General features: G+C 46.1%; 1 protein-coding gene and 2 pseudogenes across 2 annotated transcripts; 1 reads left to right on the top strand and 2 right to left on the bottom strand.

Moving 5' to 3' along the window:
- On the bottom strand, positions 1–19,914 carry LOC100218844 (centrosomal protein of 70 kDa-like; annotated as a pseudogene).
- On the bottom strand, positions 18,208–22,951 carry LOC115495914 (centrosomal protein of 70 kDa-like). 2 transcript variants are annotated; one of them, XM_072931983.1, is made up of 7 exons: positions 22,820–22,951; positions 22,287–22,386; positions 22,010–22,133; positions 21,511–21,691; positions 21,025–21,194; positions 20,693–20,787; positions 18,208–18,319 (listed from the first exon to the last, which is right to left on the bottom strand). In XM_072931983.1, the coding sequence occupies exons 1-6, from the start codon at positions 22,826–22,828 to the stop codon at positions 20,724–20,726; spliced, it is 648 nt and encodes a 215-aa protein (XP_072788084.1). In that variant the 5' UTR covers positions 22,829–22,951; the 3' UTR covers positions 18,208–18,319; positions 20,693–20,723. The 2 variants fall into 2 exon arrangements, with proteins under 2 accessions (XP_072788084.1, XP_030132953.3); XM_030277093.4 differs by lacking the exons at positions 18,208–18,319; positions 20,693–20,787 and having other exon boundaries at positions 21,021–21,194.
- Positions 22,826–27,085, top strand: part of LOC115495916 (fas apoptotic inhibitory molecule 1-like) — a 9,405-nt pseudogene continuing 5,145 nt past the window's right edge.

Here is a 27,085-nt window from a genome sequence, read left to right on the forward strand (position 1 = left end):
TTTTAATTTTTGCCTTAAGTTTCTTCTTGTTAAACTTTATTTAAAGGTTTGGATTCTTTGAATATTTGGAAAATGTCAAGAAAAGGACACTGGACATTGCAGTGAAAAACAGCAGGCCATTCATTTCACAGGAGAGGAAGGAACTGGGGAAAGTAAGTTTAAAGAATCTCCACTACAGATATAACAGAGTTGAACACTCCGGGCTACTCCTGAAATCCTGAAATGTGGTTCCAGTAACTAATTCTCAGTAATAGACTGGCAATCTGGAAACAATATTTTCTGCCATATTTTAATCTCAAATGAGGCTGTATCCATGTGGGAGCTGCGTGGTCTCATTTCAGAAGGGTGCTCCTAAAGTAAGCCCTGGTCCCTGGGCCCTGGTGCTGCCCATGTGGGGAATGGCTCCAAGAGCACAAACATGGAGCTGAGAAAGGCTTTGGGACTAAATCCCACAATTTGCCAAAACTGCTTTGAGCTTTCTGTGAACAACTCTGATTCTGTGAAAAGTAAACTCCAATTGCTTCTTCAGTGATTGATAAATTTCCAAGTAGTGCTATAGGAAACGGAGCTGGTTCATGCCTAGACCACCCTGGGAATGTTGGAAGCTCCATTTTGCCTCAAGCCTGAGCTGCAGCCCCACAGCTGGAAAGTGGGTCTGACTTGGGAGGGGTGATAGCTTAGTTAATCCACTTATATGCTGAATAACCTACAAACAAATAAAATTTGCTTTTTAAAGGTGCATATTGACTTGTACCAGGAGGATTTAATAAAAGGTTTTGCCCAATGGTAAGTACTCATCTCCATACTTCCAAACCCTGCCCATTGCTTTGCTGGGAGCTTGCATGACTGCTGTGGGAGTGAGTGCTGGTAACCAGGCTGTCTTTGGGTGAGCAAGAAGAGTATCTGACCTGCAAAGGCAGGACTAACTTGAGCTAATCTCATAGTTCTATCTAAATTGTGTGTTAATCCATTGCCTGTGCAGTGCCTGCCCTGTGAGACAGCTTTAATGAGATGCCTGTGTCAATTATAGTCTTCAGCATATTTTAAGTTGCCATAAAAGCCACAGGGGCTTACAAGCCACATAAGGAAAAGAATTTTGTTTATTAAAGTAACCTTGCAACAAATTTTAACTTGAATAAACATCTTAACTAAATACTCTGATCAGCAATATATATGCATGATAAAACTTTAATTACAAAGCATTTATAGAAACTATTATAGTAAGCCACTTACAGTTTTGCTTGTACGTTCATTGTGATTCTGAGGTTTCTATGTTCCTGGTCTGAGGCAGAACAGAGAACCAGGCTTGGGTGTTTTTTTCACTTCTGTGTCTTTAGTAAATGGCAGGAGTTCTTCCTTCTTTCTCCTTCAGTGGAGCCTAAGGAATGTAGTGTGGGTAGTCCAGGAGCTTGCCATCTGCACAGGCAGTGAGCCAATATTCCAACAGGAAAACCACATTTCCCTGGCCAGCTTGTGTTTGTGTGTCAGGGCAATTAGGGGAAGAGGAAAAAAGGATGCACCCAAAGTTTCTGGTGAAGAGCTGAAGTTTGAGGCCATCTCTGGAGCCTCCTTTGCTGTGCTGCCTGTGAAGCAGAAGCAATAAAGCAGCCCAAGTTTTCTCTACTGTGCCAGCTAAAACTGTTAAGAAAGTTTTCAACTTCAGTAATTATTTATTGTGTCTGTCTTGCAGGTATGAGCTGACAAGGAGCAAACACAAGAAAATCTGATTTCTTCTCATGTACATAAGTGACTAATTTTTCAACCTCATATGGATGTACATATCTCTTGTAATTAACATATTTTGCACAGTTGTTGCAAATTTGAAGCAGGCTCCAGCTCAGGACATACAAATTTAATGATCCTATTTGGATCATTAGTTCTATTAGTTCCTATTCGAGGATTAGTTCTCACTGAAGTTAAACATATTTTCCCCCACATAGGGAATAATTTGTCCTTAAACAATAAGTCCTTTATTTTTGCTATTTCTGGCAAATCCCCCTTCAAAGGACCTCTAAGTGTGAAACCTCTCTTAAAGGAGGGTTGTACCTGGGGAGATTTTAGACTGCCAGGCAAGTGTCCTTTGCTTGGCAGTCTGATGGCCCTAGGAGCTTGTTCATGTTGTTTTAACATGGAAGTGGTTTACTTTTAAAAGAATACATTTTGAAACAGTATTCTTCAGCTGTAGGGCTACCGAAGCTTTTAAAAGAGAAACTCTTTAATAGCTATTTTTGTTTGAGAAACGAAGAAGTTGGTAGTCCACTGTTCAGAAGTACCTTAGCTGACTGTGGCTGCAGGTATGTAAATAATGAGCTTCCAAAGCAGGGAGATGAACTTACCAAGATGTCATTAAGGTTTTAGTTTGTGAGCCTTAACTGGTTTTGTCCTTTGTTAGAGTACATTTCAAAATCTTGTAAACCCAATTCTGTCTGAGGAACAGCAAAGTTTTGTAAACTAAGCTTTAATAATATTGAGGCAAAATATTTTTGGAAGCTTGGTGTACTTGTTTCTGTACAACAAACTTCTACTTGTCTTGCATAAGAGACTTGATCTAATCCTTTCAAAAACTGACTTATGAAATACAACGATGGTAACTTCAAATCATTGCCTGAAACAAATTTCAAGTATTTTTGGCCTAGATTACATTAATTCAGTCTGCCTCAGTCCATAATCAGAGAGAATACTCACAGAGTAACAATGTGTTCCCATCCCAAACTGATCTGGAAGTGTGAACAACATTTTAAAAGAGGCTCTCCAGAAAACCAAGATTGGGCATTTGTGTAAGTGTGATGGCTATGGCAGTAAAGGCATCTTTACCTCATACTTACTCTGTCAGCAGTATTAAAAATTGTTAGAATTTGCCTGGTGTTGTATTACCAGGGTATATTGGTTCTCCCTCTGGGATTGAGTAGACCACTTGACAGCAGTTGAAGTATTTCTTAAATTGACCGAGAATTCAAAAAAAAAAAAAAAAAAAAAAAGCAACAACTTTTATTTCTGTAAAAAAAATCTGGAATTGTTGCTTAGGAGGTAGCTGCAATGTCATGTGCACCAACAGGTACATTCACAGGTAAGAGAAATCTTGCTCAGGAAGATTCACCCATAACCAGCTCCCCATTTCAGGTTTTGCACTGCAGGTAAAATATCATCCATGTTGCTGATCTCTGCAACAGAATGGAAAGCAAAAGGGTTAGGCTTATGAACCTAGAATACCTTTGAGTTTAACCAAAATTCTAACTTAAACTCATGGTTAATTAAATAAACTCCTCATACCTTTTAATGCTTTTGGAAAAAAAAAAAATTTGTTATAAGTAATATGCTTAAGTAAATGCAAACCCATGTTAAATGAAAATAAAGTGTTTTGGTCACTTCCTGAGAAGAGGTGAAAAGGAGAGTGAGGCAAAAGGCAGCACCTTCCCTCACATCCTTCTCCTGTTTTAGCACAGCAGGAATAAAGAAAACACTTGTAAACTGTTTAGAGTTATATGTGAGGAAGTGTTGGCATGAAGATAATTACTGGTGCAAATATTACTCACCTAGCAGACACAGCAAGTCTTGAATGAGAGCTTGAAAGGGCGGAAAGAAGCACTCATGTTCTTCAAGCTTATTGATGATACTGGAATGGAAAGTGAGACAATCAGGTAAGAGGTGCAAGGACATGGCAAGTTCATCCCCTTGGCCATTTTGTTGTTCTGTGCCATGACTTTGTGAAAATTCTGCTACTTAGTATATAAAACCATGGACACCAATGTTCTGTTCTCCAGATCTGAACCCTGCAGCCAACAAGGGAGCTGTCACAAGGATCTCTGATTTCACCACTAATGCTGTATACACATCTTCTTTCCCCCTCACATGGCTCCAGGTAGTCAGGCCTGGAACATTTGCCTGTGTATGTGTGGTAGATAGGGACAGGCGAACGGAAGACCACGGGATGTGACGGAAAGAGAGAGACCCTTCCCCCTCCCCCTGCCCCACGCTATCCATTAACCCCAGGAGCATGTGACCACACCTGCTCCAGTAACTTTCCACTCCTGACTAACCCCTGAGACCCCACAACCCCCCTCTGACGTAGCAAAGACCCCCAAGACTATTTAAACCCACGAGATGAGATAATAAAGGCTTTCGACCGTCCACCATACTGGTGTCAGCGTCTTTGTCGTTAGCCCGAGTGGTCTGGACAGGCCGGACCGCAGTGCTGCTCCTTGGAACTGGGTCGCCCGTTGTCTTTTATAAAGGCAACATATTTGGTGCCGAAACCCGGGAAAAGAGGGAAAAAAATCACCCGGCTGTCGGGATACGCCTGGACAGGAGCAGCGGCCGGAGCGGTCAGACCGTATCTTGGCGCAGGGAGACGTCCCGGGACCCGCAATCGTCATGGACGCTATAGCAAGGGTCGTAAGTGCCATTCATAAGCAGTGGGGTATTGGGTGTAGGCTCAAGGATTTTTATCTTGCCATAGCGAGGCTGCTTGAGCTTGGGGCGATTGAGCGTCCTGTGGATGTGTTACATCCGGAAATATGGGAAAAATGCACTGCCGCGCTAGCCGAGGACACAAAATCCTCAGGCAGTGGCAAAAACCTTAAGGCATGGGGCAAGGTAGAGAAAGCCCTGCGCAAAGCAATAGAAGAGCAGGAGACATGGAGCGCGGCGCGTACCTGTTTATTAGTTACTCCCAAGCTCGGGTGGGAGCGGGAACGAAAACTGCCCCTGAGAACGATCTGCCCGGCGGCGGGGACCCGGGGGGGCTCGGTGTGACACCCCCTTCCCCAGATCAGAGCCCAGTCCCTGCCGCAGAAATTCCCCGAGAAATCGCGGCTTCCCCGCCCGTCCCGCCGCCGCCGCCGGTCCGCGATCCGTTGTTAGAAGTGCAGCAGGGCGCAGAACGTTTTTGGCAAGGGCTGGCGAAAGAAGCCAGAGACGCAGAAAACGCGGCTCGAGAAAACACGCCGGCCATGCCGCCTCCTTACCCCCTTGAAAATGGCGCCGGTCGCCGTGGGGAGGGGCGGGGCGCGGGTAATCTCGGCGCGAAAACTCGGGAACCGCGCGATTTCGGGAATGCGCATGCGCGGGAGAAAGATGCGGAGAGCGGCAGAGAGTGCGGAGCCAATCAGCAGCCGCGCCAGGCGCCGCCACCATATAAGGGAGAAACCACCCCCTGCGGGAGGTGCGGCGAGCCCGGGGGGCGGGAGCGGCACCACCCCTGCGGGGAGGAGCGAGCTCGGAGCCGAACAAAAAGGCACCGAGCCCCGGAAATACGCTGGCACTCGACTTCCGGCTCGGAGTCCAGCAGCAGCTCCGCCAGCTCGGAGGAGCTGACGGAAGCCGGCTATGACTCCTAAACGGAAGAAACAGAACCAGCGCGGATTAAAACAAAACCGAGTAGAGTTCTAAGCCGCACCGAAAAACAACTACAATACGAACCAGCCCAGTTTACCGACTGGGGGAAAATAAAAATAGCCTGTGCTGATTGGTCCCCAGCGGCTGCCATACAAGCCTTCCCGGTGAGGCTCGCCGGTCCGGAGGGGAACCAACAAAGGGTATATACCCCGATAAACCCAAAAGACGTACAGTCAATTGTCAAAGCCATCGCAGAAAAAGGGATCAACTCGGCCATAGTCTCCACATTAATCGATAGTCTTTTTAGCAACGATGACCTGCTTCCCTTTGATATCGAATGAATAGGGCGCATGATACTTGATGGTGCGGGAATGATCGTGTTTAGGCAGGAATGGGAGGATAATTGTAGGAAGCTATTGGCCCAAGCATCTGGCGCGAGGCAGCCACTACACAGATCGAGCTTATCCAGACTGATAGGAAAGCATGATGATATGATCACACCGCAACAACAAGCTGCACAGATGCAGGCTGAGGAGGTCAGGGCGACCACTCGGGCTGCCAGGGAGGCTATTCGCGCAGCCTCTCGAGTCGTGGCTAAGCCGGCGCCGTGGTCCACTGTGAGGCAGGCAGAGAGCGAAAGCTTCACGCAGTTTGTGGATCGCCTGCAGGCAGCCATAGACTCCTCCACCCTGCCGGCAGAGGCAAAGGGCCCCGTGATAGCTGACTGCCTGCCCCAGCAGTGCAACTCCATTACCAAGGATATCTTACGCTCCCTGCCAGCCGGAGCTAGCCTGGCTGACATGATCAGACATGTAGTGAAGGAAGAGCACCTGACACCCATTCAGGCAGCTGTCCACACCCTGACCAATGCCATGGCGTGTTTCAAGTGCGGTGAGGCGGGTCACATCGCGGTGAGCTGCCCCCAGCCGGCACGGCGGCCCGCCGCAGCGCCTCCACCTCAAACACGCCCGCAGGGATCCTGTTGGGGTTGCGGGAGGAAAGGGCATCTCGCTAGGGAATGCAGGTCCCGGCCCCAGGGAAACGAGAAAGGGAGGGGGCCTGCGGGCCGCACTCAGCCTCCTCCCGCTGCAAATATGAGGCGGCCCATCCATGCCAACCCCCAATGGGGCGGGGAGCCCTCGTACCCCATACCCCCACAGGAAGCAGCCAACTTCATACCCCTGCCAGCGAGTCTCACAACACAGCCTACGGCGCCTTCGTACCCACCGCCACCACAAGCGGCGCCTGTGCCGCAGGGTCAGCAGGGGGCGCCCCAGGATGGGACCCCTGGGTGGCCCTGGCCCTGAAAATAGGGAAGGAACCCCCGAAGGTTTGGGGGACATGCCGCCTCTATGGCAGTCGGGACCCCCACGTAATAGGGCTTCAGTTCTGGGCAGACACAGGAGCAGACTGCTCAATCCTGCCCCAAGCCCTATGGCCCCGACACTGGCAATGCAAGGAGGTCCCTCCAGTGAACGGGGTGGGAGGGCTGTCCCGAGCTTGGAAAAGCACCCAATTGGTAGCTATAACGCTGCACACAAAGAAGGGGCCAGAACGGACAGTAGCAGTCCACCCCTACATTTTGCAAAACTCCCCACCCCTGATAGGAAGGGACATTCTTGCTATGTTAGGTGTCAGGATTACAAATTTATAATGAGGGCCACTGCCATACACCCACTGCTGCCAATCAAACTGACTTGGAAATCACCAGACCCCATATGGGTTGAGCAGTGGCCCCTGTCAAAGCCTCGAATGACAGCCTTGCTGGAACTGGTCGACCGCGAGCTACAAAAGGGCCACATTGAACCCTCCACCAGCCCGTGGAACACCCCTGTGTTTGTAATCCCCAAGAGATCAGGAGAAGGCTACCGCCTCATCCACGACCTGAGGGAAGTGAACAAGGCAATTCAGCCCATGGGTCCAGTTCAGACACTACTGCCCGCGAACTCAGCCATCCCCAAAGGGCAGCCATGCGCAGTGCTGGACATCAAAGACTGTTTCTTTTCAATACCCCTGCATGCTGAGGACAAAGAACGGTTCGCCTTCTCCATCGTGTTCCCGAACGGCGAGCGACCTAACCTCCGCTTCCAATGGAAGGTGCTACCTCAAGGCCTTGTGGACAGCCCGACCATATGCCAGATTACCGTGGACAGGGCACTGATGCCAGTCCGACACTCCCACCCTGCCGTAACCATCATTCAGTACATGGACGACATCCTCGTCGCCGCACCATCAGCAGGACAAGTGGATCACCTAGTGTCCACGATCACGGAAACCCTCCAGGCCAACGGTTTTGAGATCGCGAACACGAAGATCAAGAGAGGACCGTGCGTGACCTTCCTGGGGGTGGGGATCACAAACTCCTACGTGACCCCACCCAGGATAAAGGTCCGCCGAGACATCAAGACCCTCCACGACATGCAGCGACTCGTGGGATCTCTGCAGTGGCTCCGCAACATCGTCCTAGTTCCCCCAGAGGTCATGGACCCCTTGTATGACCTCCTGAAAGGAAAACACCCCTGGGACCCCAAGGAGCTGACGCCGCAAGCAACGAAATCCCTCGACTTCATTGAACGTCAGATGTCTACTAGCCTGCTTGCCAGGTGGAACCCAAGCGTACCACTGGACTTATACGTCCACTTCACGCAGAAGGGAGGAGTGGGAGCACTGGCCCAAGGACCTTCCGAAAAATCCCAGCCGATCCAATGGGTGGTCCTTGGAAGACCAACTCACGCATTCTCCCCAGGAGTTGAATGCGTTGCTAACCTCATCATGAAAGGCAGGAGACTCGCCCTGAGACACCTGGGAATGGAGCCGGCAAGGATCCACCTCCCCTTCCGCAAGCGACCAACCATGGAGTCAACTGCGATATCGGAGCACCTGGCCCTCGCTCCCACTGGCTTCGGAGGAGAAATCTCCTATGCCACCAAACCACCTTGGACCCAGCTACTGACCATTGTCGACATAGATGTGCCACCGAAGGTCATGGACCGACCACAACCAGGACCAACGGTCTTTACAGACGCCTCCTCCATGACTTCTACTGCAGCAGTGGTGTGGCAGGCAGGAGAAACATGGCATTGCGTCAAAACATGTGACCCCATGCTGTCAGTGCAACAGCTGGAAGCAGCAGCAGTGGTCTTGGCGTGCGGACTCTTCCAAAATGAACACCTCAACATCGTGACAGACTCTATATTCGTGGCAAAGCTCTGCCTAGCCATGTCAAGACCAGGTGTGTCAGCATCCACGATGGCCTCCATGCTCGAAGAGGCACTCTCCTCACGCCAGGGCATCGTGTCCGTCATTCACATCAACAGCCATAACCCAGTCAAGGGCTTCTTCCAGACTGGAAATGACAAAGCAGATGCCGCAGCGAAGGGAGTGTGGACACTGCAGGAAGCTCGTCAGCTGCACGAGTCACTCCACATCGGAGCCAAAGCACTGGCAAAGAGATGCGGGATCTCGACAGCAGACGCGAGACACGTAGTGGCCACCTGCCCCCACTGCCAGAAGTCACCCCTATGGACCGGTGGAGTCAACCCGAGAGGCCTCAAGGCGTCAGAAATCTGGCAGTCAGACTTCACTCTCTGTGAACTGCTGAAGCCCCGAGCATGGCTTGCAGTGACAGTGGACACTTACAGCGGAGTGATCATAGCAACACAGCACCTCAAACCCAACTCCAAGGCCACAATCCAGCACTGGCTGACAGTTATGGCATGGCTTGGTATCCCCAAGCAAATTAAAACTGACAATACTTCCAATTTTATCTCCAAATCAGTGCGGGAATTCGCCTCGGTGTGGGGTATCACCTTAGCGCAGGGGATCCCGTATAACAGCACCGGACAGGCCATTGTTGAGCGAGCAAATCAGACCCTAAAAGCCAAGTTAGAAGTATTGGCAAAGGCAGAGGGCTTTGCCAGTTCCATTCCCTCAGGAGACCAGACGCGCATGCTAGCAACCGCATTACTGGCACTGAACCAATTCCCTAGGGGAGATGAAGCAAACAGTCCCATTCGAAAGCACTGGGCCACTCAGACCCTAGAGGAGGGCCCACAGGTCATGGTCAAAAACGAGCTAGGCGAGTGGGAACGGGGCTGGAGACTGGTGCTTACGGGACGAGGGTACGCGGCAGTTAAAAAAGAGGACAAGATCAGGTGGTGTCCACTCAGGTCGATCAAACCTGACCTTCAGAATGAAATTAACGGAAAACTGTGAGTTTTTGTTTGCAGGACACGCTCGTGGACTGTCCCCGTGACACACACACCCCTGCTCCAGAGAGAGATGACGGACCACCAAGCCACCAGACAAAACCTGAGCGTCCCACGGCGGTGAGACCCAGACATGCACAGTGTCTCTGTGCAATCCTGCTGTTGGGGCTTGTGGCCGGGGGGCAAGCCGACCCAGGCCACTACCCTCACCAGCCGTTCAGATGGGTCATGCAACATCTTTCAAGTGACAAGGTGTTCAAAGAGGTCACCACAGCAAACACCCCATCCTTCGTATTCCACATAGTCAATCTGTTTCCAGGGCAACCGAAACTACGGCCCTCAAGCCCACACATCATACTCATGTACATATCTTACTGGTGCCGAGCGTCCAACCCAGGGAAAAGGTACTGTGACTACCCGGGGTGGGGACATTGTGGATATTGGGGCTGCGAAACCATTGTTACAGATGCCAGACCATGGGGAGACGGGTGGCAACCGCAGGAGCCAGACAAATTCTTACAGTTCACCTGGGCACCCTTAGGCTGCGGAGACCACAATGCACAGCCTAGATTACGGGGATGCGTAAGTTATAACATGACCGTTCTACAGCCAGATCACCCTAGCTGGGCCACGGGTAGAACATGGACAGTGGTCCTCAGAGGACCGAGGAGGTGGGTGAATGTGCGAATTATCAGGCTCCAGCCACCAGCACCTCGACCAGTGGGACCCAACAAAATTATCAAGAATGTGCTGAGAGGGAAAAACACAACCCACCCCAAAACCTTGTCCCCAAAAGTCACTGACACCCCGACCGGCCTTGCAGATACCCTCCAGATAGGCCACACGGCTGAGTCAGACCCAAACCCAATCTTTCGTATGCTAGAAGCTACCTTCCTAACCCTAAACGAAATCAAACCAAACCTAACTAACTCCTGTTGGCTTTGCTATGATGTCAAACCCCCTTTCTACGAAGGCATTGCTTTAGACACCCCCTTCAGTTACTCCACAGCCAGTGCCCCCCACCAGTGCAGATGGGACACTCCCCGCAGAGGAATCACCCTGAGTCAAATCACAGGACAGGGCAGATGTTTTGGAAATGCAAACTTAGCAAAGCAGAAAGGCAACTTCTGCACCAAAGTTGTCAAACCCAACAGAAAAACTAACAAGTGGGTGATCCCATCTGCGTCTGGGATGTGGGTTTGCCAAAGATCCGGTGTGAGTCCTTGTGTGTTCCTTGCCAAATTTAATGACTCTACCGATTTCTGTGTTCAAGTTCTGATTGTCCCCAGGGTCCTGTATCACTCAGACGAAGAGATATACCATCTTCTCGAGGAACCTAACAGACTCCACAAAAGAGAAATCATCACAGGTATAACCATCGCAATGTTGCTTGGCCTGGGAGCAGCTGGCACAGCCACGGGTGTCTCAGCCATCGCAACCCAGCAGCACGGACTCTCTCAGCTGCAAATGACCATCGACAAGGACCTGCAGAGGATCGAGAAATCCATCTCCTATCTAGAGAAATCAGTCTCTTCGCTTTCAGAAGTGGTCTTACAAAATAGGCGGGGGCTGGACCTCTTGTTCATGCAGCAGGGAGGACTGTGTGCAGCCCTGAAAGAGGAATGCTGCTTTTATGCAGATCATACGGGAGTCGTTAAAGACTCCATGGCAGAACTCCAAGACAGACTGGCTCAGAGAAAGAGAGACAGGGAAACCCAACAGAGCTGGTTTGAATCCTGGTTCAATCAATCACCTTGGCTCACCACTTTAATTTCCGCCCTGGTAGGTCCACTGGCAATACTGCTTTTAGCTATTACCATAGGACCATGCCTGCTGAACGAACCAGTCTCGTTTGTTCAGGCCCGTCTAGAAAGGGCAAACATTCTGTTCATAGGCCACCAACAAATGCTGTAAACCAAAAACTGCGAACACAGTCAGTCGCTAAAGCCTTCAAGACCTGCCCTGAAAAAATTACTCAGGTTTACCAAACCACCCTTTCCTTAACAAGTCACAAGTTTGTACCTCACTCCAGTGCCTATATCTACGACTACCTCATTTTATATATGATAAGGGGAGGGGAGATGTGGTAGATAGGGACAGGCGAACCGAAGACCACGGGATGTGACGGAAAGAGAGAGACCCTTCCCCCTCCCCCTGCCCCACGCTATCCATTAACCCCAGGAGCATGTGACCACACCTGCTCCAGTAACTTTCCACTCCCGACTAACCCCTGAGACCCCACAACCCCCCTCTGACGTAGCAAAGACCCCCAAGACTATTTAAACCCACGAGATGAGATAATAAAGGCTTTTGACCGTCCACCATACTGGTGTCAGCGTCTTTGTCGTTAGCCCGAGTGGTCTGGACAGGCCGGACCGCCGTGCTGCTCCTTGGAACCGGGTCGCCCGTTGTCTTTTATAAAGGCAACAGTATGCTAAGTATACTACCTGGGAGTGGCTGGTATAACTGCCTTGGAGGTAGAGCAAGAAGTGCTTTATAAGCAACTGTTCTCCAGTTAAAACTGAGAAATGAGTGCAGAAAGGCTGAGGGAGTGAGTATTGTCAACTCAGCACGTGTCAGACTTGCTGCCTGCTCCCTTTTTAGTTTGTCTGTAAAGCACATGCCGAATGCAAGCCCTTAGGGTCTGCTACCACCTAGATGTGGCTGTCATCTGTTGAAAGTATAACTGGATTTGTCCAGTTTCTAAAGTATTTGTAGGCAGCTTGAGGCAAACCCTGCCTTGGCAACTAGAACACTTCAATATTACATCTGAGACTTGCATCACTTTCTCCTCCCCACCCAGGTGCAGGATTTGTCTCCTGATGAAACATGTATCCCATTAAAGCTTGTTTGATCACATTATCCATGCAAACCAGAGAGTGTTTTGGAACCTTCTGGCCTCAATTTTTCCCTCTGTCAGCTTTATCTTTTTGACAGGATACAAGATTCGTTTCAAGCAGGACAGCAGTAACTAACACCTGTGTTGTCACAGCTCACTGACTTTGTGACAAATGATGAAAGTTTCTTTCAGCATCAGTTTTTGCCAGTTCTCAATTACTACATTTGATGTTTGCAGAATGGTCAGCAGTGGAACAGACCCACATACCTGTGGATGTCTTGGGCGCCCAGAAGCTGCTGTACCTGCTCAGTCACATTCTTATTAATGATGTCACAGTTTCCCAACAGTATCCACTACCACAGTGGGTGGAGCTAAACTGTCTGTGGAAAAACAAACACCTCATGATTCTTTTAACAGTAATAACAGAGAAGTATTTTAGACACAGTTGAATTCTTGGAGGTCCATAGATTTTATTAAGTTTTCATAGATCTAGGCATATACATTCCATCATTCAAAGAAAACAGAAATAAACAAATGGTCAGAAATAAACAAATGTTAGCTATGAATGGGGATTCTTTCACTGATCCTTTAGTGGCTAAAAAACTTTGGCAGAGCTGTGTGTTCACAGCAAAGAGGGTACTAAAGTGCACTTTTACAATGTCAGTGGAAATCAGTCAATTGAAATGATATATATAGAAAAGGGGTTATTCATTAGGTTCTTGGGACACAGCAGACACACTAGAGGGGCTAGGCCAATAAGGAACCTGCTTAACAAAGACTTTATTAACAACCAGAACTTGTTTTGATATTGAATTTGAACCTGTCTGTAGAGCTGTGACTGAAGGTAGCAGCCTCCTTGTTCTTTTCTCTTTAAATTTCAGAAGAACTAGGCTTGGAAAAGGCATCTTCTGAACTGCAGTTATTAGAGGGAGGTTCCTCCCATACTGGCTGCAGGCAGGAACACTGCTCCCCTCCTTGAATGAGGCTCAGCAGCCCAGGGGCTCTGGGGCTGGACATCCTACAGCCCAGCCCAACCTTTTAACCCAGGAGCAGCAGCTGCTGTTCTACAGAAGGTCCCACCTGAAGGGAAATAACCAACTATACCTCTGAGTACTGACAGTTTTTGACACTCAACAACTTGTTTTGGTTTTTAAGTTTAGCAGGATAAGATGGAACTTTCTGAAGACTGGACCCAATTACACTTGAATTAATTACTGAGTAGAAATCTACATTCGAGGCTGAGTTATTTTCTTCCTTAAACTTGTTATCTTTCAAGTGGAGAATGAACAACAATTAGGATGTCAGCTCACCAAAAAAAGCTTTGTGGAAAAAAAAATCTATTACCCTGTTATTCTCTTCTTCTGCCTCTCTGCTATTCCTCAGCAACTGCTAAAGGCTTACAAATAATGGGGATTTGCTATTTGAACTGCAAATTGTAAGGAACATATTTTTATCTTACCAGTGAAGGAAACAACTAGTTAATTCATTTCTCAACAGCTCAACATTATTTTCTATGAGGAGGCTAGCTTTTCACCTGTCTCCTTTTTTTGGAATGGTGTGAACAAGCAGCAGGTGGTTAAGTCTTTACCTAGTTCCAGGAGCTCATAGAGGTTCCTCATGGCGTTGGTCATTTGCCCCAGCTTTGTGTACACCTCGTTCATCCGTGGATAAACACCATTCAGAGAATTCACATCAAACAACTTCTGGAAGTGAGAGACTATGGCAGACAGGGTTTGCAAGGACTGTCTCTGGTTGCTCTGGAGCAAGCAAGAAGAACTTAACAGTGGCACTGCTTAACAAGGCAAGGGTGCTCTTATGTGAAAAATTCTTAAAACCAGTCTGAAAAAAAGGTGTAATTTCCCTTATGAAATCTCAGCCTTTCAAATATTTTTAAATCTGAAGACACAGTTTCAATAGTTTTCAGGCACAAACATACATCAAATTCAAAACACTCTTTTGAAAGCTTCCTTCTCTGTTGTATTCTCAGCCCTGAGAGACAGAACAGGGTAATTCCTGACACTACAGGGCAATGCAAATTCACTGCTGGTCAAGTACCTTTGATTAAGCAATCTTCCCCAAGGTGAATTTATCCATTATGTTAAAACAGTCTTTGACTACTGAATGTCTTCAAATAGGTATTTCTTAAATGCTGCAAGGCTTGCAAATGCACCAATTGAATCACTGCATGAAGAATGCATTTAAGAATTCCACAGTAACTAGTGATTACAAACCTCTGGTAAAAATTACCTTTTCCTTATGTTCTAATTCTTCCAAAACTGCATCTACTATCAACTGGAGGTCTTCAACTCGTATGGATTCTTTGTTGTCCTGTGGATCTTTAGTGTTCCAAGGCAGCAATTCCAGAGACAGTTTTCTCAAGGACCTATGCAAATCCTTTTAAAAGAAAGGAGGAGAGACAACTTATATTAGAAACTGCTTAAGTTGTTTTTATTATAGAAACGGGTGTTTTTCTGTTTCTCATATGCAGAAAACATTCCAGCTCTGGAGAGGTTAAGGTTTTAATTTTCATGAATTTAAGGATAGTGTCTTGCTGACATTCTTTGATTTGAAAAGAACAGAGTAAAAAATACTATATTGGCTATGTATTACAGTTTCAGTGACATGGGAAGTATTCGTCACAAAGAGTTTGGCTTTAAACAAAACTATTTCACTTGCATTTGGATCAAAAACTCACCATTCTGTTCTGGTCAGACAAAAGGAAAGAAAAGAATGCACCATGATTTATGAGTGAAGTCGAGACTCTAAAGCTTAAGTTTCTTCTCAGGGATTCAGTTAATAAAATGAAATAAAAGATTTACACAGAGAAGTGGTACATACTTCATACAGACAGCAGATTATTTGTAAAATTTAACACCAGGTCAGGCAATAACAAAAGCTACAAACAGAACCCCCAACAACTACACATAGGGAGGGATGGAGGAGAGGAGAGCAGATGAAAAGAAGACCAAGAAACAGAGTACAACAACGTGTTGTTACCTTTAGAGCTATGAGCTGATCTGCCCACATTTCTATAGTGAGTGGAAGGTGCTCAAAGCCACATCCCTGTCCATCCTCTTTAATGTAATTTTGCACTTTGCTGGGCTGGAATATTAATGGAGGAGCTCTTGGGCTTTGCAAAATAGAATCAATATGGGACAAAACCTTCAAGTACAAATAACAAACGTTATTGCTCAAATATGTATGACGTTTTGTAATAAAATCTCTCTCTATCACAGTCATGTTTCCCTAAAATTAAGTCATAAATAGCTCCAATATTACTATTGATGAATTTTAAACATGCATTCAACATGCAATAGACTCAAAGATTTCAACATGTACTAGCTAGAAGGTAAATAAGTAATGCAAGTATATACTTCCTTCTGAGGGATAGTTAACATTTATCCACTCGAGGCATTGTAAATGCCATAATTTACAGTTTGCTAAGTTTTAGTGTATTTAGGCTTTTTAATTACCAGAAAAATAAAATCCACTATCACCAAGTATCTTGAAATCCCCCATCCTGAACAGACTTCAGCTAAGTAATATTTACCAGCCTAGTGTCTGCTGCCTTTCTGTTTTCAGGTAGTTTACACTGAGAACAAGAACCAGCCTACACTGACTGCCAAATCCAGAACATGACTCATCTTACACAGAGGATTTGATAGGCATTCTTAGCCTCAGACCAGCACACTCCAGTCGACACAGCTAAACAGAACATGTATAATATTTCATTGTAACACTGCTAGAAACATGCAGAACAGATACAATTTGGGTAACTGCAAGTATTGCTGGCAATCTGCATGCAGCTGATCCACTCTTGCAACTGTCCCAGAGTCCTTCTTTCCTTCTTTGTTTTCCCCAGTCCTGTTCCCTGAAAATCTGCACAAAAATACACACGGTGGGTCACACAAGCAGCCTTAGCAGGAGATGCTACCTTCTAACTTGATGGAAGAACCACGTGTGTAGCACTTAAACTCAGACATACAGTAAATACCCATGTTATGATGCTGGGCAATAGAACTCCATCAGACCCAAGAAACACAGATTGACAACACAATACCTAATGCAAATATCATTAATTTATCTCAAGTCTTCAGGCTGAGGCTATGCCAGACTGCTTGCTGATTTAGAAGGGACACCACCAGTTTTTCTGTTGCCAGAATTCTACTATGGCTGAACACCTAAAACCCAGAATTTTACTCTAAAGGCTCAAATTCCAAGCTCAGTTGTTATCTCCTTCTGCTGGAACATCTTTCCTGGCTTATTATACAAAGTTCACTACTGCTTTTCATCTAAATGATACCTACTGCACAAGAGAGAGAATAGACAATTTAAATATACACAAAATATCTATTTTTTTTTAAGTTTAAGGGATGTCTGTTTCAGGCTATAAAATATTTAGCATTCAGTATACACATGGAAAAATGACTAAGTGAAATTACAGATAAAAACACTTTTTAGTACTAGAACTTTTATATCTTCAATATGTATTTTCTTAGCAATATTTCAGAAAAAAACAGTCAGTTTCTAAGAATAGTATGGTCATAACTTCAGTAGCTGCAACATTTTGCCAACTCACACATTCACATTTATAATCCATAATGAAACCAATTCTGCTTCCTTTACAGTTTATGGAAGCAGCATAATGGAATATGGAATAATATGGAAGCAACTAGAGATGGCCCTATACGTACTGCCAGCAAAAGAATTCAAATCAAATCCAGAAAGACAAAATGAAATAAAAACCCCACACTGCTGTGCCCCCATTTGGAGACCCTGCCATCATTTCAGAAATAGAGGGCTTCAGAGGTCCAGCAGCACTTGCTGCCCATAGCCAGACTACAAAAAATGCTGATAAGGCACATGCTCTATAAGCTGCTCTCTACATGACAGGTTGCAGAGTAACCTTGCCTTCAGAAGTCCAAAGGATTCATGGAAGTCCCTGAAATAATATACTTACTGGATAGTTTTCTTTAAAGCTTTCTGTAGTTTCTTCACTTGGTGCTTGTAAAATTTTAATTCCTGTGCAGTTGGCCTGCTAGACAGAAAAAGTACCACATTATATGTCTTGCATTGGAAGGTATCTATAAAATTCATCCAAGCAAAAAAGCTTTGTCAGTGCCAAAAAATCATTCTGGAAATTAAATTCTGCTACATTTCTACATGACAACAGCAATAAAGAGCAAACTAACCATTAGCAGTTGCTATTAACAGTGTAGCGAGAAGAGTGTGGCTGTTGCTGCCATATCTCATTTCTTTGATCACAGACTTCACACTTTACTTTTACAATTGCTGGTGCCTTGTAAAGCAAAGTCTACTGAAATGGCCTTATAAAGGATGATACTTATCCTTGCTCACCTTATTTCCAAGTTTTTCTTGAGATTTGTATTTTCAAACAAAAGCTGTTCATTCTCGGCTTTTGTTTCAGTAAGTTGCTTCTAGAAAGACTGAAACATAGACTGGGTAATTGCTCTTATTGATCTCATTTCAAAATGAACAAGCTTCAACAATTTAAAGTATGTGCATGTTAAGAAGGGTTCCCAATTGCCTGGACAGCAAAACAGCATGGATGGGAGCTCAGATGACTGAGGCAAAGAGCCTGATGCGTTAGACCCCAGGTGGAGCACTATGACTAAAGGAGATCTCTACAATCCTCAGCAGACTCACAACATTTTGCTGAATCTTTGTACAGGGACAGGGAATTCTGCCCACAGAGGCTCCAAGTTCAGAAGACATGACAAGAACAAGGGACAGAAATCAAACATTTATGTTTCTATGTGGTTCTTGAAGGGTTACCATTGAGAGATCTGCACTGACTTGTTCTTGGAAGTTCCATACCATGAGCAGTGCTTTGTAATTAGGAGTAGCATCTAGATTTAAGAAATCTTCTTTGTTTTTCACTTCTCTCTGCACTTCGTCTTCATCTTTTTTATATTGCCTATTGGGAAAAATAAATTGGTTCAGCTTACTGCAGTTCAATTAGCTCAAAAATTTAAGTTGGTTTAGTTAGCAGTTATGTATGATAATGTTTCCATGAACTACCAAGTAAATAAAATAGAAATTCTGCCCTAAGATTCATGCTCTAATTTCTGGGAAAGCTGTTTCATATGCTAATGAAGTGCACTCGTCCACAAGAGAAACTCCAATACAAGCAAATCCCATTTCAGTTTTCTCAATAGTAATCTCAAGCTATAGGAATGTCTCAGGTATCAATTTGTTGCTTTGTGCCATGCAGCACTGGGACGGAGCTGAAAACCTTTGGTTTTGGGAGATCTATCAACTGAGCACAGCCAATGCAGTAATTCTGCCTGTGAACCATGGCAAAAGAGAAAGGGGAAGGGGAAGAAAAAGAAAGAAAGAAAGAAGGAAAGAAGGAAAGAAAGAAAGAAAGAAAGGAAAGAAAGGAAAGAAAGGAAAGAAAGAAAGAAAGAAAGGAAGAAAGAAAGAAAGAAAGAAGGAAAGAAAAGGAAAGGAAAGGAAAGGAAAGGAAAGGAAAGGAAAGGAAAGGAAAGGAAAGGAAAGGAAAGGAGAAAGGAAAGGAAAGGAAAGGAAAGGAAAGGAAAGGAAAGGAAAGGAAAGGAAAGGAAAGGAAAGGAAAGGAAAGGAAAGGAAAGGAAAGGAAAGGGAAAGGAAAGGAAAGGAAAGGAAAGGAAAGGAAAGGAAAGGAAAGGAAAGGAAAGGAAAGGAAAGGAAAGGAAAGGAAAAGGAAAGGAAAGGAAAGGAAAGGAAAGGAAAGGAAAGGAAAGGAAAGGAAAGGAAAGGAAAGGAAAGGAAAGGAAAGGAAAGGAAAGGAAAGGAAAGGAAAGGAAAGAAAGGAAAGGAAAGGAAAGGAAAGGAAAGGAAAGGAAGAGGAAAGGAAAGGAAGGAAGGAAGAAAGAAGAAAGGAAGAAAGAAGAAAGGAAGAAGAAAGAAAGAAAGAAAGAAAGAAAGAAAGAGAAAGAAAGAAGAAGAAAGAAAGAAAGAAAGAAGAAAGAAAGAAAGAAAGAAAGAAAGAAAGAAAGAAAGAAAGAAAGAAAGAAAGAAAGAAGAAAGAAAGAAAGAAAGAAAGAAAGAAAGAAAGAAAGAAAGAAAGAAAGAAAGAAAGAAAGAAAGAAAGAAAGAAAGAAAGAAAGAAAGAAAGAAAGAAAGAAAGAAAGAAAGAAAAGAAAGAAAGAAAGAAAGAAAGAAAGAAAGAAAGAAAGAAAGAAAGAAAGAAAGAAAGAAAGAAAGAAGAAGAAAGAAAGAAAGAAAGAAAGACTTATAGTTCAAGTATCTGAATACTCCAAGCCTCCCAACTATCCTGGTCTCCTGACTGAGAAGCTGCTTAGCCTGACTGCCAGTTATTTTCTGGAAAAATCTAAATTTCCATGACCATCATAACCCTTTGTTGTTTCTTACATGCTAGTGATACTTGGAGCACAGAGTATTTACCACTATAAGATTTAGGAACAGTAAAGGCTAAAAAAATTTTGTACAGTAGAACCACAAGGCATTTAATGAGACCTACCTCAGCTTCTTTTTAATCTGACTAATTTGAAATAATCTATTAGACATAGGTACCCGAAGAAAGGAAAAATGTTAATTTTGAATTTCAGATATTCTCACAAAACTCATACAGTGACCAACCCAGAAGAATAGCTCAGCTTACACACTGCACTGCACTTTGGAACTGACTGCTCCAAACAGTGCAGTTTCTCTCATACCAGAAAAACACGGTCACACTTTGCCAAAATGGAAAAGTAGACACATTGAATCTGTACTAGTTCAGAAGCAGCAAAATATTCAAGAGGAGAAAAAAGTTAAATCTGCCCACCAGTGTCCTCATCTTATGCCTGTGGTTACCCAGCAAGATCAACAGAGAGGCACAGTCAAAATAAAGTGTTTTGAACACTCTGAGATTGTCTAGGTTGGAGAGACAGATGAGAGACGACAGGGAACCAAATTTAGTGATCCTTCCTCTGATACAGTGAGGGCTCAAGGAAAAAGCTGAGCACATACAATCCCTCTTAAAAGTTTCCCAGATAAACATTGCTGGCCAGGCCTAGAAAGCCAGGTGACATCAGCACAATAAAGCAATGGCTACCTGAGGCCTAGGAACTGGCAAATGTCTGACTGTACCAGAGCTACGGAAATCCTACTAGCAAGAGACCAAGCCTTGTGACACTTTGGGAACTCACCCAAAAGTACTTGGAAGCTCACAGCAAGCCTGCAGTCAGCAGTTGCAAACATCACTTCCCAAAACTGGAAAAGCTCTTTTTTGGGGGGGCTAAGGATGCTGTTTGTCGAGGGGGTTTGTTCATTTTTAACTTACTTACTTACTTAATTTACTTACTTAAATGTCAGCATCCCAGGATGAGATCATCCTAGCTGCCAGCCACTGCAGCTACAGAGCAGAGTGAATCATTCCCTTCCCGTTGCTGACATCTACTGTGGGCAGTGGGTGGCAATTGTTAAATTTCTGCCATGGATTTATCTGGCTTACAGTTTTGCAAAAGAAAAATATCACTGCACTGAGATACCTTCACAAGACTATATATTTAATCTTGTACATCTAAAGTCTCCAGATTACTTTTTTTTCCCATATAAATATTGAGAAGTATTACATTGAAATCTGTTTCTTCGTTTACTGTTGCAGGGATTCAGCAGTAGAAAAGAATCACTTACCGCTGATCCAGGAGAGACTTGGGAGCTCTTCTGCAAAACTGACAAAACATTTTGTTTTGAGTGTCAACTCGCTGCTGCTCCTCCCTCCCAACTCTCCTCAGCTCCTTCTGCAAGCGGGCAATAATCTCTTCCTGTTCTTGCAGCTTTTCCTGCTGCTGTTGGTATTTTACCTGTGAACAGGCAACGGGAGCGTTACTGAATTGTTCTGACCCACACGCTGACTGTACCATACAAGCCCAGGTACACACCTGGAACCAAGGAACAGGAACCCTTGGGTTTTAGCCATGATGAAGAGACAGTGCAAGAGAGATACGGATATTTTTCAAAATTATTTCTAGAAAATTTGGCATAGTTTGAAAATACTTAGCTATCAACAGTGTACTAACCCTATGACCCAAGATTCATGTTTATTTACATCAATGTAAGTATTTTGAGATCTTCTGTAAGTCAAAAGTTTGAATCCTCAGGCAGCACTATCTAAATTACCCGTGAAGCCTGTTGCTCTTTTTGAAGTTCCTTGACTTGGTTCTGTTGCTGGCATGCCTTAGCTATTGTTTCATCTTCCAGCTGACAAATTTTGGCCTTAATGTTCTTCACCACATTTTCCAAATCATTAGCCCGTTGCTCTTGCCGAGATGCCGGACCTTGTTCCAGTTGTACCACATCTCTGAAAAAAGAAATGAATCCTTGCTTTTAAATTAAACTCATTTTACTATAGACAGTGCAGGAAGCACACACCTGACATTATGTGATGACCTCTGATAACATCCTGTGGCAGCAGGTGTGGGAAATACACTGATATGAGAAGAAGCAGCAGATGAAACAAAGGGAGAGCTTGAAAGGAACTGGGGCAATATTGTTGCATATTGAACAATAACCTCAGGAAAAAGGTCTTAGGCCTCTGGTGAGATAAGATCTCCACCAGGCTGGAGTTGCACACTGATAATATTTTTGCTCTGCAGGTAAATTCCTTCCACTGTCTTACCTAAGACATCGATTTGCTTCCATAAGTCCCTGCATCACCTTTTGCTGTCTCTCAGTGTCTTCCACCAGCATTTGCAACGCAAGTCTTATTTCTTGAGAAGACTGATGGTCTAGGACAATCATATCTGGAGACAGAGAACATAAGCAAAGTCAAAATGAAAGGGTGTGAACAGCCAAAGAAGATTTGCCTGTTTGCCACCACTAGGAAGTGACAGCTTTGGAGATGCCTGATGAACTTAGGGTTACTATATCCAAACACAAAAATTACATTTCCTTACCTGATGTATCTCTGCAGCTTTGGGGGGCAGCAAGACTGACAGGTTTCAACCCATGACACATTAATATCCTGTTTAAATTTTCCCACTCTGCCTTCTCCTGCTGCATTGGGAGAAAGGGAAAAAGACAGATACCTGAGTTCTTTGCATCAGCTGTGCAGCAGAAGGTACCAAATGCCCACAAATTAAAGCAAACTACCCCAAACCCCCAAGGGACCACTGCAGGAGGGTTTGTGAGAAACTCCACTAGGATCTGCAAAGCACACTGGGGAAATGCGTACTTAACACCACACAGTATAACCAGTTTTCCTGACCCCTACTTGAAAGCAGAACACGCGCAATGAGTTAAATCCGCCTCTTTAGGAAACGCGAACCACCGGCCCGCGGCTCCCTCCAATGCACCGGGGGCACAGCAGCCCCGCCACGAGCGGCACCCTCAGGGAGGCGGCGGCGGCTCTGGGGGGTTCACGGACCGCTCCATCGCATTCTATCCCACTCCAACCCCCCAGCAGCGACGCCCGGGGCCAGCGGGGTACCTCAATCATGGCGCGGGCCGCAGGGCACGAGTGGGGCCGCTGCTCAGGCCGCGGGGCCGCTCGGGTGGGAGCAGAGCGGCGACAGCGGCGCGCGGGGGCGGCGCTGCGCGGGCGCCACCATTTTGCGGTGCGGGAGGCGAGGGTAGGAGACCGGGCAGAGGTAGGAGCGCTACGGCCGGGCGTGGGGCTAATGAAAGCAAAAAATAAAGGCAGGGAAATGTAGAGTTGTGTTTTTCATCTTTTATTACATTTGTATTATGTATAAGTTTGTTCCATGTACCCCTGGTCCTATAACGATTCCCCCCGGGTCTTCCCGTCTCTCCCCGCAGGTCTGTTGTTCCCAAGAAATGCCAAGTAACTGTGTTTATCCCCAAATGCCTGTCTGTCACTCGGTATCCCTTCCCTCCACCTGGAATCTTCCACCCGGGATGCCGGGCGATAGGCAGACAACCTGGGACCCTCCACCTGTCCGTCCTTCATTGGATGTACCCCCGTACCCCACTGCCCTCAGACCCCCCGTGGCGTTACCCCATTGGCTGCCCCAGTTTTCCCCTGTCCTGTACTTAATCCGCGCGCGCGGCGCGCCCGCTGCTTTCTCCTGGCTGGCCCCAGCGCACGCCGCCGCCCCGCCCAAGCCGCCCGGGGCTTTCCTCCCGGCCAGCTCCAGCGCGCGCCACTCCGCCCCGCCCGCCAGCGCGGCGCAGACGAACACCGGCACGGCAAGCCTTGGTCCCTTCGAATTATTGTTTTCCCCGTTGGATTGCAATAAAATCTGCCCCCCGGAGAAAGACTCTCTTCATTAAGCCGCCGTGGGGTTTGCTGATTGCTCTCCAACCCACACAGCGTCGCCCAAAGCCCGCGAGGGCTCAGCGGGAGGCGCTGGAGATCTGCCCTCTCCCCTTCTCCCCAGAGCTAGCTGGGGCAAGGGAAAGCAGGGGGAGAGAGAGCACCCGTCAGGGAAAAAATGGAGAAAAACTCGTTGCTGGCGGTAATGGTGGGGGCACATCTGGCGTCTGGTTTTCGCTTCCCGGTACGGTGATGAGCACTGCCGGGATTAGGTGGATCGTCTGGGGGCTGTAATTCCAGCCTGGTTTTCAGAACGAGCCCTTCCGTGTAAAGGAGCGAGCACCGCCTTGGGCTGCTGATCTGGTCAGTGAATGGAGGCGGTGGGTGCAGCTGCTGTGTGTCCCTTCTGGAGCAGCACACAGCTTTCCCTTGGGACGCGGTGGGATAGCCTTCAGCAACCACCCCGGGCCTGGGGTCAGCCTTCAGGCTCGGTGTAAAATAAATGTGTATTGCTTCATTACCATGATTTCAGGGAAAAAAAAAAAAAAAAAAAAAAAAAAAAAAGTCTGTTCTGGGATGCTTCCTAACCTTTTCAGCATTGATCCTAAATGATGCCTAAAATCCACGCCGCAGCACTGGGGCCTGCCCGGGGTGATGGAGGCTCTGGGTGTCTGAGACTTTCCTGGCATCTCCTGCGTGCCCCAGGCCGCCCCTTATGTTGATCCCTGCCAAGGAATATTGCCTGCCTACTCCTTGGAGCACAGGAGGGAAATATTGCCTGCCTGCTTCTTGAACAGTGGAGGGAAATATTCCCTGCCTGCTCCTTGGAGCACAGGAGGGAAATACTCCCTGCCTGATTCCCACCATGTGCCCGGTGATGCTGCCTTCGCAGGAACCAGAAACTTCAGGAGTGGCCAAAACAACCCCCTCGGCATTTGTTAGCACTGTTTGTTTATTGATAGGTACAGACAAGACACATAATGATGAAATTAATGAGTGAAGAAAATACATTATAAACCGGTGGTTATAAAACACCATTGTGTAAGAAATTAGTTCCTTGTGGGTCACATAGATTTTGTGACTGATTTGCCAGGTCAAATTTACTAATGTGCTTGTTGAAAGCTGCTACAGTTGTTTAGAAAAGGGAGGAGGTGGAATTACTGCCTGTGCTATTTCTAATCCCAGTTTCATTACGGTCTGGGACTGAGATGGGCAGCTCTGGATTAGGTTCCTGCTTTGGTCAAGTTGTTAACTTCTAAGCTTTGTCTCACAAATCAGGAAGCCCATTTTTCTGTCCAGTAACTGACAAAGTTATGAGCAGCTAGTAAAGGTAGGACACTTTACTAGCACTTACTTGGTTCCGGGGTGCTCTCTTTTCCCCCCTTTCCCAGCTAGCTCTGTGGGGGGAGGGGAGCGCGGGCAGTTTCCGTCTTTCCCAGCGAGCCCTCGTGGGCATCGGCCGGGGCTACGTGGGTCTGAGAGCAAGCGGCGAGTCCCACGGCGAATAAAAGGAGAGACTTTTCTCCCGCGGGCAGAATTCCGGTTTATTGCAGCTTAACTGGGAAAGCAAAAACCGAAGGGGCTGCGCTTTGCCATGCCGGAGTTTGTTTGTGCTGCTCTGCCGATCGGAGCAGGGCGGCGTGCTCCGGAGCTGGCTAAGAGCCAGGAGGGGAAGCCGCGCGGGGCTGCGGCGGAGCGGAAAAGCCGCGGCAGGCTCACGTGGGTGCCGCGGCGGCAGCGGCGGCGGAGCGGAAAAACTGCAGGGGGCCGCCCGGAGCGGCGGCGGCGGGGCGGCAGCAGCACGCAGGGGCCAGCCGAGAGAAAAGCCCAGGGCATTCCCCACCCGTGGGTTAAGTACAGAACAGGGGAAACCCGGGGCAGCCAATGGGGTAACGCCACGAGAGGTCTGAGGGCAGTGGGATGCAGGGGTACATCCAATGGGGAGCGGCCAGGTGGAGGGTCCCAGGTCGTCTGCCTACCCCCCAGCTTCCCGGGACGGGATGCCGAGCGACTGACAGGCAGTCTGGGGCGTAAACACAGTGACTTTGCACTTTCTCGGGAAAACAAACCGCGGGGGGAGACGGGAAAACCCGGGGGGTCGCTACAGAGCGTGGGGGGGTACATGGAACGAACTTATACATAATACAAATGTGGTAAAACATATAATAACACAATTCCACAACTTGGTTTTGTAAAATATAATATTTTTTAAAATACGCTTGCCTTTCTGTCTTAGAGAAAGATGGTTGTATTTTAAGTGTTTTTATTTTATCATATTTATGACAGCACTGCACGCGAGTTAATGATGCTTTTAAAAATTGTCCTTTATCTTAGCTGGAGAAAATGGTGAAACTTCAGACTTCAGCACTTCTCTCCTACTATTCTGCTTTTCTATTTTTTCTTGCTGCTAATTGGATTAAAGGCTCTTTTGGCTTCCATGGCATCCGGTGAGGAGATTACTGTCTGTGACGATGAAGTAAGGTAAAGAATCAGAACTGTGATATGAGCAGATTTGGAAAGATATCCACAGTTCCAGTGGTCACTTATGACTGTATCTAAACTTAATAATCACTTGAATAAAAGGATATCTTGCCAGATCCCTTCCCCTGTGTCTGTCTGTGCAGCATTGAATATCTGAATGATGTAGGTAGTGTTTATGAGATTAGAGACAAATCTGTTAACACAGGAAATAGTTTTTAGATTATTTTTTCAAGTCTAAAAAGCTGAAACACTTTCTTTGACAAAAATCAAATAATATATTTTAATGCCTACCAAGAAATAACAGAACTGTCCAGGAGTATCTTAAAACTAAATGTAATTTTGTTACCTATTGTCAGCTGAAATGGGAGTTTTAGAGGTTAGATGAGTAGCTGTGTCTTTGTACTGTTTGTCAAAATGAGTCTGTTTAACTGTTTATATTTTGTGATGTTTTGTCATATTTGAATGTCTGAAAAACATTAAAATATAAGCAGTTCTGTAAGTGTATTCTTTCAGTTCTCATTTTGTATTTCAAAAAGTGCAAATACAAAAGCAGAAGAAGCAGTAAAGCTTTGAACTGCAGACATCAGGACTTGAACTTTCAACAACAATTAATTTACTTACTTGGTTTCTCCTTAGGTCTCGGTACAGCTACTTAGAGAAGATGACAGATTTGGTGGCTGTTTGGGAAGTAGCTTTAAGTGATGGTGTTCATAAGATTGAATTTGAACATGGGACCACTTCAGGAAAGCGTGTTGTCTATGGTGATGGAAAGGTGAAATTGCTATGTGCTCAAAATTCACTGTGATACAGATTATATAAGTGCACTTCCATGCAACACACATCACAACAAACAAAAGATTAATGAATGCGAGTGAGGTACATTCAGTTAACTACCTAATTTAATAACATGCATCATTCTTTTTTTTTTTCAGTTCCAATTAAGGTGTGAGTATTCATGAAGTGCTTTGCTGTCCTTGGGCAGAGGCACTCTGTGCATAC

Source organism: Taeniopygia guttata, chromosome 7, assembly GCF_048771995.1.
Source record: "Taeniopygia guttata chromosome 7, bTaeGut7.mat, whole genome shotgun sequence".
NCBI classification, from domain to species: domain Eukaryota; kingdom Metazoa; phylum Chordata; class Aves; order Passeriformes; family Estrildidae; genus Taeniopygia; species Taeniopygia guttata.

Bases quoted from the DNA above. Each gene is read 5' to 3' on its own strand.
- LOC115495914 (XM_072931983.1), bottom strand. The intron at 22,134-22,286 runs GTAAGGAAATGT...CTCTGTCTCCAG, and splicing joins AAGCTGCAGAGATACATCAG to ATATGATTGTCCTAGACCAT. The intron at 20,788-21,024 runs GTAAGTGATTCT...CACTGCCCACAG, and splicing joins AAGTCTCTCCTGGATCAGCG to TAGATGTCAGCAACGGGAAG.